At 41.4% G+C, this 15,394-nt stretch overlaps 1 protein-coding gene across 1 annotated transcript in view; it reads right to left on the bottom strand.

Moving 5' to 3' along the window:
- LOC126457726 (juvenile hormone esterase-like) overlaps positions 1-15,394 on the bottom strand; it is a 79,185-nt gene that overhangs the window by 44,486 nt on the left and 19,305 nt on the right. Inside the window, exon 3 of the mRNA XM_050094262.1 lies at positions 13,028-13,187. Within this exon, the coding sequence (XP_049950219.1) occupies positions 13,028-13,187 (160 nt within the window). The remainder of the gene's footprint in view (positions 1-13,027; positions 13,188-15,394) is intronic.

Below are 15,394 nucleotides of genomic sequence, written 5' to 3'. Positions count from 1 at the left end.
ACACGATACCACAGTTCATTAAGATTAGTGACTGGCGTATTGTGACGAGCCAGTTGCTCGGCCACCATTGACCAGACATATTCAATTGGGGAGAGATCTGCAGAATGTGGTGGCCAGGGCAGCAGTCGAACATTTTCTGTATCCAGAAAGGCGTGTAAAGGACCTGCACATGCAGTCGTGCATTATCCTGCTGAAATGTAGGGTTTCGCAGGGATCGAATGAAGGGTAGAGCCACGGGTCGTAACACATCTGAAAAGTAGTGTCTACTGCTCAAAGTGCTGTCAATGTGAACAAGAGGTGACCGAGACGTGTAACAAGTGGCACCCCGTACCATCACGCCGGGTGATACGCCAGTATGGCGATGACGAATGCACGCTTCCAGTGTGCGTTCACCGCGATGTCGCCAAACACGGATGCCACCATCATGATGCTGTAAACAGAACCTGCATTCGTCCGAAAAAATGACGTATTGCCATTCGTGCACCCAGGTTCGTCGTTGAGTACACCATCGCAGGTGCTCCTGCCTGTGATGCAGCGTCAAGGGTAACCGCACCCATGGTGTCCGAGCTGATAGTCCACGCTGCTGCAAATGTCGTCGAACGGTTCGTGCAGTTGGTTGTTGTCTTGCAAACGTCCCCATCTGTTGACTCAGGGATCGAGACGTGGCTGCGCGATCCGTCACAGCCATGCGGATAGTACGCCCGTCATCTCGACTGCTAGTGACACGAGGTCGTTGGGATCCAGCACGGCGTTCCACATTACCCCCTGAATCCACCGATTCCATATTCTGTTAACAGTCATTGCATCTCGACCAACGCGAGCATCAATGTCGCGATACGATAAAGTGCAATCGCGATAGGCTACAATCCGACCTTTATCAAAGTCGGAAACGTGATGGTACGCATTTCTCCTCCTTACACGAGGCATCACAATAACGTTTCACCAGGCAACGGCGGTCAACTGCTGTTTGTGTATGAGAAATCGGTTGGAAACTTCCTCATGTCAGCACGTTGTGGGTGTCGCCACCGGCGGAAACCTTGTGTGAATGCTCTGAAAACCTAATCATTTGCATGTCACAGCATCTTATTCCTGTCTGTTAAATTGCGCGTCTGTAGCACGTCATCTTCGTGGTGTAGCTATATTAATGGGCAGTAGTGTATTTTAACAGACTGCCTTCAGCTACTCTGTCTCCGGCTATGCGCATTGTGATATGGTTAGGCATCATGTGAGCGATTTGTTCCCAATTCATGTCCCGCGCCCGGGTTCCCGGTTCGATTCCCGGCGGGGTCAGGGATTTTCTCTGCCTCGTGATGTCTGGGTGTGTTATGATGTCCTTAGGTTAGTTAGGTTTAAGTAGTTCTAAGTTCTCTGGGACTGATGACCAAAGATGTTAAGTCCCATAGTGGTCAGAGCCCAATTAATGTATTTTACTAGCATTGCAATTGATGGACATTTTGATGTGTTTTTGTATTACCGATGTGGACTACTAAGTTTAAGCGATGGTTACATCACCGGATGGTTGTTTTGCTGGATGTACATGATCTGTTATCCACTTTTGGGCTCACCGTTGGAACTGCGGTAAACTCTGCGATACTAAAGCTTAATTTCTCTTGTTTTGTGTTTTGGGATTTTACGTGTACAATGCTGGACAGCATTACAGGTCTTGGTGATCTAAATTTGTAACCCAGTTAAGACGTTATTGCAAATTCTGTATTTTAGTTTCCTGTAAATTTCTTGAGCTGGCTAGCCATCAGGTTAGTTGCATTTTAATTGATGAGCGAGCTCATTTGTATTATTTAGGTTTCAATATGGTAAGCCTAAGGTATTTAGGGCCATTGCTTAAATTTGTGTCGGTCCCAATCATAGTGGTTCAAATGGCTCTGAGCACTATGGGACTTAACTTCGGAGGTCATCAGTCCCCTAGACTTAGAACTACTTAAACCTAACTAACCTAAGGACATCACACACATCCATGCCCGAGGCAGGATTCGAACCTGCGACCGTAGCAGTCGCGCGGTTCCGGACTGAGCGCCTGAACCGCTAGACCACCGCGGCCGGCCCAATCATAGTGGCCTGGTGCAAGATTCTGCAAATAAAAATTTAATATTTATACAGTATTTCAAATTTGATCTACCTCTCTAAGCAGTTAACGTGAATTTTTCCTTTTACCTCAACCAAGAAATTTTTTCTCTTACCTCCTCTTCCCATCTTAGTTGTATGTACTTGCTTGTGCGGGACTACCTCGTTTGCATTAATCGTCTTCGTTTGGGTAGCTCAGAGAGCCGCGCTACATAGTCTGCACACCCATCCTCAAGACCACCTAGACATCGGGTGACACATCTTGCGTTCAATCATCCCAGGGGCACAGTCTGTACCTTCTGGCTGTTGCAACAAGTCCACGTAACTAATGAACAAAATATGTTTTCTTAAATGAGATGTGGAACTGTCCCGGGCCTTTAATATATCATGTAATACACAACTTCTCGTCTTTTATGAAGTAAAAGATGCACTTCGGACCCTCTTGGTCCATCATCAGGTGTCATTTGTCTTAACACATGGTTTATTTTTTCTGTTGAATGATGTGAAATGCATATTCCTGTCATGAAAAGATTCACTTTAGGTCACGATTTTCATAAGTCAAACTCGGAAAGTATGGGCAAAATAGTTGAAAGATGAACACTATAAACATACCACACAATCCAAGAAAAGCGTTTTTTACTTTTTAGCACCATCATAAATTCTTTTCTCCGCCTTGTTCGTGTATATCACTTCACTCAAGGGGCAGCGCTTCAGTGATATTTTTGTACATGGTGTAATCAAAGATGTATTTATTCGTAGTGCTAAAGTCATAATTATCAAATAATTGACGTATGCAGGGAATAAATTTAGAATAAGTCTTTAAAATTACTGAAATAACTGGGACTTGCGAAATCTGTTTGTTCATTTAACATAAATCCGGTCTTTTTATTTTGTGGAGTTATGTCTCCAGTTGTTCTAACAGATTTACGGTCTTACCATTGGTTTCATGATGTAGTACTACCAAATTGGTTTCTAGACTGTTGATGACATGTTTCGTCTCCAACATACGTTATGCAATAGCTGATTTTTCTAAGTCGTTGAGCCTGAAAGTATTTGTGTGTTCTTGATGACGGATTTTAAAGTTCCTGTCTGTTTTCCCTATATAGTAGGCAGGATAACTGGAGCATTACTCGTATACTTTGAACACTCCACTGTTTTTTTTTTGTTTGTTTGTTTGGATATTTTATTTTATGTTACGGACGAGTAAGTTTCGTAACTTATTATTAGTTCAGAATGCAACTGTTACATTTTTGTTTGAAACGTTAGCGATTTTTTGTGATATGGGTCTTTTGTTTCACAGTGTGGCCATTCATTGTCTTACTTTTGTGTATTTGTCTATCTAAATTGTCAACTGTTTTGGCTGCGTAGCCATTACTTATGGCAACGCTCTTCGTTGTTACTGTCTCATTCTTGAGGGTGCTTTCTTCTAAATCAAGAGAGCATGGACCTAAATTCAGGATGTTTCTGTGTGGTTGGAAGGGTGCTGAGTTGTTCACTGTGATGCCAGTGTATGTGTGATTGCTGTGTATGCTGAACTTATGTTTTTGTTGATGATTGGTGAATTTTAAGGTCCAGGAAATCTATGCTTTTGTTGTCCTCATCTCCTACTGTGAATTTTATCTTTTTGTGCAAAGAATTGAATACTGTTAGTAGTTCTCCAAACTCCTCGTTTGTTCCATCAAACAGCAGCAAGATATCATCAAGATATCATCTCCAGTAATATATAATTCTACTTTTGAGTCTATTGTTTTCATTAAAGAACTTACATTCATGGCAAGACTCATTTTCTGCAGGTAAACTTTCCCATTTAATGTAAAATAACTGTGACACAATATTAACTGCAACATGTTCTTGATTCCTGTAAATGACAAATTTTTATGTTTTACTAAATACTTGGCATCAGAAGAAAAAAACTGGCCTTCTACGGATCGGAACGTGGAATGTCACAGATCCCTTAATCGGGTAGTAGTTTAGAAAACTTAAAAACGGAAGTGCATAGGTTAAACTTAAGTATAGTCTTAATTAGTGAAGTTCTGTGGCAGCACGAACAAGACTTCTGGTCAGATGAGTACAGGGTTATAAATAAAAAATTAAATAGGGATAATGCAGGAGTAGGTTTAATAACGAATAAAAAAATAGGAGATCGGGTAAGCTACTACAAACAACATACTGAACCCATTAATATAGCCAAGATAGACACGAAGCCCACACCTACCACATTAGTACAAGATTATATGCCAGAAAGCTTCGCAGATTATGAGGAGATTAAAGAAATGTATTATGAGATAAAATAACTTATTCAGATAATGAAGGGATAGCTAACACTTGGTTTAAGAATCATAAAAGAAGGCTGTAGACGTGAAAGACGCCTGGAGACACTTAAGATTTCAGATAGATTCTAGTAGGTGCTAAGATAGAGATTTAGGAACAAGATTTTAAATTTTAAGACATTTCCAGGAACATACGTGGACTCTGGCCGTTATTGATTGTGAGCTGTAGATTAAAAGTGAGGAAACTGCAAGAACGTGGGAATTTAAGGAGATGGGACCTGGATAAACTGAAATATCCAGAGGTTGTAGGGAATTTCAGTGAGAGCATTAGGGAACAGTTGTCAAGAACTAGGGGAAAGAAATACAGCAGAAAAAAATGAGTAGCTTTGAAAGATGAAATATGGAAGGCAGTAAAGGAGCAAGTAGGTAAAAAGACGAGGACTGGTAGAAATCCTTGGGTAACAGAAGATATATTGAATTTAATTGGTGATAGGAGAAAATATAAAAATGCAATAAATGAAGTAGGCAAAAAACAATACAAACAAATCAAAAGTGAGATCGCCAGGAAGTGCAAAATGGCTAAGCAGGGATGGCTGGAGGACAAATGTAAGGATTTAAAGGCGTATATCATGAGGGCTAAGATAGATACTGCCTACAGGAAAATTAAAGAGACGTTTGGAGAAAAGAGTACTTCTTGTATGAATATCCAGGGCTCAGATGGAAAAATGTTTCCAAGCAAAGAAGGGAAAGCAGAAAGGTAAAAGGATTATATAGACGGTCTATACAGGTGCGATGTATTTGGAGGCAATGTTATGGAAATATATGAGAACGTAGATGAAGATGAAAAGGGTTATATGATACTGCATGAAGAATTTGATAGAGCACTAAAAGACCTAAGTCGAAACAAGGCCCCGGGAGTAGACAACATTCCATTAAAACTACTGATAGACTTGGCAGAGCCAGCCCTGACAAAACTATACCATCTGTTGAGCAAACATGTATGAGCGCGGCTAAATATCATCATACTACAAAAAGAATATAATAATTCAATTCCCAAAGAAAGCAGGTTTTGACAGTTGTGAAAATTACCCAACTATTAGTTTAATGAGTCACAACTGCAAAATACTACAACGAATTCTTTACAAACAAATGGAAGAACTGATTGAAGCCTACCTCAGGGAAGATCAGCTTGGATTCTGTAGAAATGTTGGAACATGTGAGGCACTACTGACCCTATGACTTATCTTAGAAGATAGTTTAAGGAAAGGCAAACATACGTTTCTAGCATTTGTGGACTTAGAGAAAGCTTTTGCAACTGTTGACTAGAATACTCTCTTTCAAATTCTGAAAGTGCAGGGGGTCAAACACAGGGAGAGGAACGCTATTTACAATTTGTACAGAAACCAGATGGCAGTTATGAGTTGGTGGGCATGAAGGGGAAGTAGTGGTTGGGAAGGGTTGTAGCGTATATCCGATGTTATGCGATCTGTATATTGAGCAAGCAGTAAAGGAGACCAAAGAAAAATTTCTAGTAGGAATTAAAATCCATGGTGAAGATGTAAAAACTTTGTGGTTTGCCGATGACATTGTAATTCTGTCAGAGACAGTAAAGGACCTGGCAGAGCAGTTCAACGGAATGGAAAGTGTCTTGAGAGTAGGATATAAGATAAACATCAACAAAAGCAAAACGAGGACAATGAAGTGCAGTCAGATTAAATCAGGTGAAGCTGAGGTTATTAGATTAGGAAATGAGACATTTAAAGTAGTATATTTGCTTAGCTATTTAGGGAAAAAAATAGGTGATGATAGTCGAGGAAGAGAGGTTATAAAATGTCGAGTGGCAATGGCAAGAGTAGCGTTTCTGTAGAAGAGAAATTCGTTAACATCGTGTATGGATTTAAGTATCAGGAAGTTTTTCTGAAAGTATTTGCGTGAAGTGTACCCATATATGGAAGTGAAACAAGGACGATAAATAGTTTAGACAAGAAGAGAATAGGAGCTTTCAAAATGTGATGCTAAAGAAGAATGCTGATGATAAATGGGTAGATCACGTAACCGCATAGAATTGGAGAGAAGAGGAATTTGTGGCACAAGTTGACTAGAAGAATGGTTCGGTTGGTATGACATATTCTGAGACATCAAGGAATCACCAATTTAGTACTGGAGGGCAGCGTGGAGGGTAAAACTCGTAGAAGGAGACCAAGAGATGAATACACTAAGCAGATTCTGAAGGATGTAGATTGCAGTAGTTACTTGGAGATGAAGAAGCTTGCGCAGGATAAACATGGAGAGCTGTATCAAACCAGTCTCATGACCGAAGACAACAACAACAACAACAGCAACAACAACTAAGTATTCAAAGATTATGTCTATAGTTTCTTGAGTAGGTACATTTGTAAATAATTATATCAAAAGAGGCCAACCTGGCACCTTCATGCATATTTATGTCTTTAATTTTAGTTGGTAATTCAGTTGTGTTCTCAACTAAATATGGCTTTCCAAACGTATAGTACTACTTCAGAAATTCTTTCATGATTTGGGAGGCAGGTGTATTTTTACAACTATCAGTAGGCTTGAGTGGAACATGAGGTTGATTAGTCTTGGGTTGATCTCTTAGTCTTTTGGCTGTGGGATTCATCAAAATGAATACTTTTGCCTGTTTTTCTGCGAAGAAGAAATTGCATTTACTAACAATATCTTCTGATTTTGTAGTGCAGTTTTGCAGTTGGATCTTATCTGAGCTCTGTTATGTTGTTTTCAGAAAAGAAATTCAGTGCTTTAGTGATGTATTCATTTTTGTTCACAATTACTACAGAGTTGCTTTTGTCAGCTTTCCGAATGATGGAACTGTTATTACTGAGTTTCATGTTTATCATGTTTACTACCTTTGTCTCTTGACAAACTGTTTTCAGGGTTTCACGCAGAAACTTGAAAACCGTCTTCAAGAACACATAAATCTTCTCAGGCTCAATCACTTCAAAAAATCAGTTATGTCACAACATATGTTGAAATGAAACATGTCATCAACAGTCTAGAAAATAATTTGGTAGTACTACATAATGAAGCCAATTGTAGAACAACAAATCTGTTAGAACAACTGGAGATATAATTCCATAAAATGAAAAAACCGGAATCTATGTACAAACTGATTCCTCAAGTCCCATTTATTTCAGTATTTTTAAAGTCTTATTCTAAAGTTATTCCCTGCATACGTCAATTGTTTTATAATTAGATCCTTAGCACTACGAATAAATACATCTTAGATCACACCATGTACAAAAATAACTGTGGAGTGTCTACAAACATGTGTATGCAAATATGCCTCTTGAATGAAGTGATATGTACAAACAGGACGGAGAAAAAATTGTATGATGGTGCTAAAAGGATGAAAATGCTTTTCTTGGATTATGTGGTAGGTTTACAGTGTTCATCTTTTCAACTATTTCCGACATATTTTCAGATTTTGACTTGTGAAAAATCGGAACCTAACATGAAATCTTTTCGTGACTGGAATATGCATTTCACCTCATTCAAGAGGAAAAATAAAACATGTGTCAAGACAAATGACACTTGATGATGCATCCAAAAGATCCGAAATGCATCGTGTACTTAATAAAACAAGAGAAGTTGTGACTGAAGGCGTTTTTTCATTAATATTTACAGCGTACTGAATACAATCACGTTTGAAGCTGCAAGATATGGATGAAATTAAATATCATGTAATAATGAAAACTTTAGTTTTCACTTCCATGAAGTTGTTTACCGTACTATCTTACGTTCATCTACATCTACATCTACATTGATACTCCGCAAGCCACCCAACGGTGTGTGGCGGAGGGCACTTTACGTGCCACTGTCATTACCTCCCTTTCCTGTTTCAGTCGCGTATGGTTCGCGGGAAGAACGACTGTCTGAAAGCCTCCGTGCGCGCTCTAATCTCTCTAATTTTACATTCGTGATCTCCTCGGGAGGTATAAGTAGGGGGAAGCAATATATTCGATACCTCATCCAGAAACGCACCCTCTCGAAACCTGGCGAGCAAGCTACACCGCGATGCAGAGCGCCTCTCTTGCAGAGTCTGCCACTTGAGTTTATTAAACATCTCCGTAACGCTATCACGGTTACCAAATAACCCTGTGACGAAACGCGCCGCTCTTCTTTGGATCTTCTCTATCTCCTCCGTCAGACCGATCTGGTACGGATCCCACACTGATGAGCAACACTCAAGTACAGGTCGAACGAGTGTTTTGTAAGCCACCTCCTTTGTTGATGGACTACATTTTCTAAGCACTCTCCCAACGAATCTCAACCTGGAACCCACCTTACCAACAATTAATTTTATATGATCATTCCACTTCAAATCGTTCCGCACGCATACTCCCAGATATTTTACAGAAGTAACTGCTACCAGTGTTTGTTCCGCTATCATATAATCATACAATAAAGGATCCTTCTTTCTATGTATTCGCAATACATTACATTTGTCTATGTTAAGGGTCAGTTGCCACTCCCTGCACCAAGTGCCTATCCGCTGCAGATCTTCCTGCATTTCGCTACAATTTTCTAATGCTGCAACTTCTCTGTATACTACAGCATCATCCGCGAAAAGCCGCATGGAACTTCCGACACTATCTACTAAGTCATTTATATATATTGTGAAAAGCAATGGTCCCATAACACTCCCCTGTGGCACGCCAGAGGTTACTTTAACGTCTGTAGACGTCTCTCCATTGATAACAACATGCTGTGTTCTGTTTGCTAAAAACTCTTCAATCCAGCCACACAGCTGGTCTGATATTCCGTAGGCTCTTACTTTGTTTATCAGGCGACAGTGCGGAACTGTATCGAACGCCTTCCGGAAGTCAAGAAAAATGGCATCTACCTGGGAGCCTGTATCTAATATTTTCTGGGTCTCATGAACAAATAAGGCGAGTTGGGTCTCACAGGATCGTTGTTTCTGGAATCCATGTTGATTCCTACATAGTAGATTCTGGGTTTCCAGAAATGACATGACACGCGAGCAAAAAACATGTTCTAAAATTCTACAAGAGATCGATGTAAGAGATATAGGTCTACAGTTTTGCGCATCTGCTCGACGACCCTTCTTGAAGACTGGGACTATCTGTGCTCTTTTCCAATCATTTGGAACCCTCCGTTCCTCTAGAGACTTGCGGTACACGGCTGTTAGAAGGGGGGCAAGTTCTTTCGCGTACTCTGTGTAGAATCGAATTGGTATCCCGTCAGGTCCAGTGGACTTTCCTCTATTGAGTGATTCCAGTTGCTTTTCTATTCCTTGGACACTTATTTCGATGTCAGCCATTTTTTCGTTTGTGAGAGGATTTAGAGAAGAACTGCAGTGCGGTCTTCCTCTGTGAAACAGCTTTGGAAAAAGGTGTTTAGTATTTCAGCTTTACGCGTGTCATCCTCTGTTTCAATGTCATCATCATCCCGTAGTGTCTGGATATGCTGTTTCGAGCCACTTACTGATTTAACGTAAGACCAGAACTTCCTAGGATTTTCTGTCAAGTCGGTACATAGAATTTTACTTTCGAATTCAATGAACTCTTCACGCATAGCCCTCCTTACACTAACTTTGACATCGTTTAGCTTCTGTTTGTCTGAGAGGTTTTGGCTGCGTTTAAACTTGGAGTGGAGCTCTCTTTGCTTTCGCAGTAGTTTCCTAACTTTGTTGTTGTACCACGCTGGGTTTTTCCCGTCCCTCACAGTTTTACTCGGCACGTACCTGTCTAAAACGCATTTTACGATTGCCTTGAACTTTTTCCATAAACACTCAACATTGTCAGTGTCGGAACAGAAATTTTCGTTTTGATCTGTTAGGTAGTATGACATCTGCCTTCTATTACTCTTGCTAAACAGATAAACCTTCCTCCCTTTTTTTATATTCCTATTAACTTCCATATTCAGGGATGCTGCAACGGCCTTATGATCACTGATTCCCTGTTCTGTTCATACAGAGACGAAAAGTTCGGGTCTGTTTGTTATCAGTAGGTCCAAGATGTTATCTCCACGAGCCGGTTCTCTGTTTAATTGCTCGAGGTAATTTTCGGATAGTGCACTCAGTATAATGTCACTCGATGCTCTGTCCCTACCACCCGTCCTAAACATCTGAGTGTCTCAGTCTGTATCTGGTAAATTGAAATCTCCACCTAAGACTATAGCATGCTGAGAAAATTTATGTGAAATGTATTCCAAATTTTCTCTCAGTTGTTCTGCCACTAATGCTGCTGAGTCGGGAGGTCGGTAAAAGGAGCCAATTATTAACCTAGTTCGGTTGTTTAGTGTAACCTCCACCCATAATAATTCACAGGAACTATCCACTTCTACTTCACTACAGGATAAACTACTACTAACAGCGACGAACACTCCACCACCGGTCGCATGCAATCTATCCTTTCTAAACACCGTCTGTACCTTTGTAAAAATTTCGGCAGAATTTATCTCTGGTTTAAGCCAGCTTTCTGTACTTATAACGATTTCAGCTTCGGTGCTTTCTATCAGCGCTTGAAGTTCCGGTACTTTACCAACGCAGCTTCGACAGTTGACAATTACAATACCGATTGCTGCTTGATCCCCGCATGTCCTGACTTTGCCCCGCACCCGTTGAGGCTGTTGCCCTTTCTGTACTTGCCCAAGGCCATCTAACCTAAAAAACCGCCCAGCCCACGCCACACAACCCCTGCTACCCGTGTAGCCGCTTGTTGCGTGTAGTGGACTCCTGACCTATCCAGCGGAACCCGAAACCCCACCACCCTATGGCGCAAGTCGAGGAATCTGCAGCCCACACGGTCGCAGAACCGTCTCAGCCTCTGATTCAGACCCTCCACTTGTATCTGGTCTTTCAGTGTGCTGAATAACATTTTTATGAATCTAATATTTTCTTGATAACAGTTGTTCTGGTCATATTTTTCCAAGGCAGTGTACTTCCCAGTTACCAATGTATACGACATATAGATAATAGACGTGCTAAATTCCAAAATCCAAACTAAAAAGCGAAGAAGACCTACATAAACACAATACAGGCAAATAAGCAAAGCAGCAGATCAGAAAGAAAGAAATTTATTTTACTTTACAAAGGCTAAAGAACAGCCTCTTCCTAGCATATCAAACCTTCACGATTCTCAGAGGAAAGCAGACGATTCATAAAGCTATTCCGCTCGCCTGTTGCCCCTTGTTTCCGCCTTCCCTGCGCTGTCTGTTTCCTTAGTGTACCGCACCCTGTTGACACCTGGGCAGGACCGGGCACCCGCACAAGTCTCCGGCCTCGAAAGCGCATTGCAGCTCGCGTACTTTTGTTCCCGGTATGATTGAAATCGGCTGCCCGCAGAACGGTCGGCCGCAGGCGGGATGGAGCTGGTAAATGTGGCGCGATGCACGGTTCTGAGCAGTATCCCATCACTGAACCGTTCACAGTAGCTCGCTCTTTTCCCTACATTCCTATTCATAACTAATTCTAGTTCGTTGTGCCGTTGATGCTGCTGTTGATGATCCACAGTTCTCACCTGACCAGAAATTCTTAAATTGGTAGCATTTAACTTCGCTTACGCTCACTACATCTAGATTGAGCCCTTACAATTTCCGTTTCATATTTCCGGGCTTCCCTGCCACGTTCCAACATCTGACATTTCAAACTCCGACTCTTAGAGCGTTAACCTTTCCTTGATTTTGCCATCTGTTTCTGATTGACATCTATCTTCTTGGCAGTCCCCGAGATCTGAATGGAGGACTTATCTGGAATATTTTGCCGATGAAGAGATCATCAGTCCATATAGACCGTTTCCCCAGCCAAGAGCGTCTTGAACCTTCGTCCGTCCGACTGCCCTCTTCGACAAGGCCGTTGAGAGAATGAGGGTAACTTCTTATGCCGGAAGACTTCGGCCGCCATTGCTAATGATTCTCGTTGAAAATTGAAGCAGGTTTGGACCCGCTACGCTGGACGTTTCGATTACTAGACAACTACCTTCATCAGTAAAATAGCGAACACACGTACCAGACATAATAAAAAGCATGTATTTTGCAATAAAGTGCCAGGATCAGAAGTAATTGTAGCTTCTAAGTACAATTGCACAATATGTAAATTAGTAGTTGTGCATTTAAGTGAAAATGTGTATGTATTTAAGGTCGCTAGAATTCAATGAATTAAGGGGAAACACGTCTAGTAAAATGTGAACTGCATTTATCTACGATTATGTTAGAAGCTGAAGAAATGAATTACAGTTTGTGTCACTGGCGGCAGCGTTCTCTTACTTGACAGATGTATTAGCTCTAACAACACCGTAGCAGTATAAGAGAGACAGCGTCACGGAGTCCTCAAGTCCAATGCCCTCACTAACACAAACTTCATGCTTTCAGCGTATTTTGCTCTTCATAAAAGAGTTCTTGTTGCCAAAGTTCTGAGATATAGGATTAGTACCCCCCTTTATATGTGAGTAGGAAGCAGGAGAACTGCATACAAGTCCCGGACGGGGAACAATTTTTAATTCATTTTTTTCATTTTCTATCATTACCGTAGATAAAGTTGATACTCATATGCACCAATAAAAAATTAATACTATAAGATTTGTAGACGCATTTATCTAGTTGTAAACAGACATAACCTAGAAACATTAACATAATAAATTCTAAGAAGTAGACGTGTTTTGGCTGAAATATGAACCTACCGAGCGCTCCAAGACGATAGTTGAAGGTCACTAACAAAACATCATGTTCCATGAGATGATCTGGCCCATAAATTTCCGTACTCCCAGAACCTACCAAAAATCCTCCTCCATGTATCCACACCATAACGGGGATGAGATCTTCATTTTCTCTTGTTGGTAGCTGAAACGTAATTGAAGCAGATGATCACAGAAAAAAAAGCAGCGCTTGATAATCAGAGAACCGAAAATTTTATTTTATTTTCAAATGAATGTTGATTATCTGCATTCATGCGTGAAGGAACTTAATTCCTTCAAAATTTCGAATACTAAGTGACGGTGGAAATTGTAGTGCGCTGCATGCAATAAGAATTAATATTTATTTAATGTACAGTAATTTCCGACAGTACTATTCTAGCACCAAGTGTAGAATCTATGTCTACATCTACATCTACACGAGTGCTCTGCAATTCACAATTTAATTGCCTGGCATAGGATTCATCGAATCATTTTTAAGACACTTCTCTACCGGTCCACTGTTGGACAGCGCACGGGAATAACGAACATGTAAATCTTTCTGTGAGAACCCTGATTTCTCTTACAAAATATTTTCACACTCTGAGGAGAAAGTTGGTGATTGAAATTTCGTGGGAAGGTCCTACGGCAGCGAAAAACGTCATTGTTTTAATGATCTCCCCCCTCCCCCACTCTATTCGATCACCATATCGGTCGCACTTTCTCCCTTATCTCGCGATAATACAAAACGAGATTACCTCCATTCAAGTTTATAGATATCGTCCGTCATCCCTGTCTCAAGCGAATCCCACACCAACAGCAATACTCCAAAAGAAGGTGTACAAGTGTAGTGTAAGGAATCTCTTTAGTAGAGCAGTCTAGTTTTTTCAGCAGACCGGAGAATGTAGGTAATGGGAAAGTTAGAATCAGTCCTATGTGGTACGCTCAACCCGCTTGTTAGCCGTTGACAATTTGTTTATGTACAGCTACTAAAGGTGTTTACAAAAATCGTGTTAAGACGGCCGGCTACTTTGAATAAAACATACACTACTGACCATTAAAATTGCTACACCACGAAGACGACATGCTACAGACGTGGAATTTAACCGACAGTAGGAAGATGCTGTGATATGCAAATAATGAGCTTTTCAGAGCATTCACACAAGGTTGGCGCCGGTGGCGACATCTACAACGTGCTGATATGAGGAAAGTTTCCAACCGATTTCTCATATACAAACTGCAGTTGACCGGCGTTGCCTGGTGAAACGTTGTTGTGATGCCTCGTGTAAGGAGGAGAAATGCGTACCATCACGTTTCCGACTTTGATAAAGGTCGGATTGTAGCCTATCGCGGTTGCGATTTATCGTATCGCGACATTGCTGCTCGCGTTGGTCGAGATCCAATGACTGTTAGCAGAATATGGAATCGGGGGTTTCAGGAGGGTAATACGGAACGTCGAGCTGGATCCCAACGGCCTCGTATCACTAGCAGTGGAGATGAAGGGCATCTTATTCGCATGGCTGTAACGGATCGTGCAGCCACGTCTCGATCCCTGAGTCAACAGATGGGGACGTTTGGAAGACACCAACCATCTGCACGAACAGTTCGACGACGTTTGCAGCAGCATTGACTGTCAGCTCGGAGACCACGGCTGCGGTTATCCTTGACGCTGCATCACAGACAGGAGCGCCTGCGATGGTGTACTCAACGACGAATCTGGGTGCACGAATGGCAAAACGTCATTTTTTCGGACGAATCCACGTTCTGTTTACAGCATCATGATGGTGGCATTCGTGTTTGGTGACATCGCGGTGAACGCATACTGGAAGCGTGTATTCGTCATCGCCATACTGGCGTATCACCCGGCTTGATGGTATGGGTTGACATTGGTTACACGTCTCGGTCACCTCTTGTTCGCATTGACAGCACTTCCAATTGTGGACGTTACATTTCAGATGTGTTACAACCCGTGGCTCTACCCTTCATTCGATCCCTGCGAAACCCTACATTTCAGCAGGGTAAAGGACGACCGTATGTTACAGGTCCTGTACAGGCTTTTCTGGATACAGGAAATGTTCGACTGCTGCCCTGGCCAGCGTATTCTCCAGATGTCGCACCAATTGAAAATGGTTCGTTGCAATACGCCAGTCACTACTTTTGATGAACTGTGGTATCGTTTTGAAGCTGCATAGGCAGCTGTACCTGTAAAACATCCCCATAGAAAAATTTATGAATGACTGTGTTGATAAACCCCTTACGTTATTTGATTTTCAAACAGCTGAGCAGAACTGAACGTACTCAGACATTTCACTCTTTCCTTATTCTGATCAATACTAAGCTGACAGATAATATTTTATGCGCAACGCAACCTGACCT

This window comes from Schistocerca serialis, chromosome 2, assembly GCF_023864345.2.
Source record: "Schistocerca serialis cubense isolate TAMUIC-IGC-003099 chromosome 2, iqSchSeri2.2, whole genome shotgun sequence".
Taxonomy (NCBI): Eukaryota; Metazoa; Arthropoda; class Insecta; order Orthoptera; family Acrididae; genus Schistocerca; species Schistocerca serialis.
The sequence above is the reverse complement of the archived record's forward strand: the minus strand, read 5'-3'. Positions and strand labels throughout refer to the sequence as shown.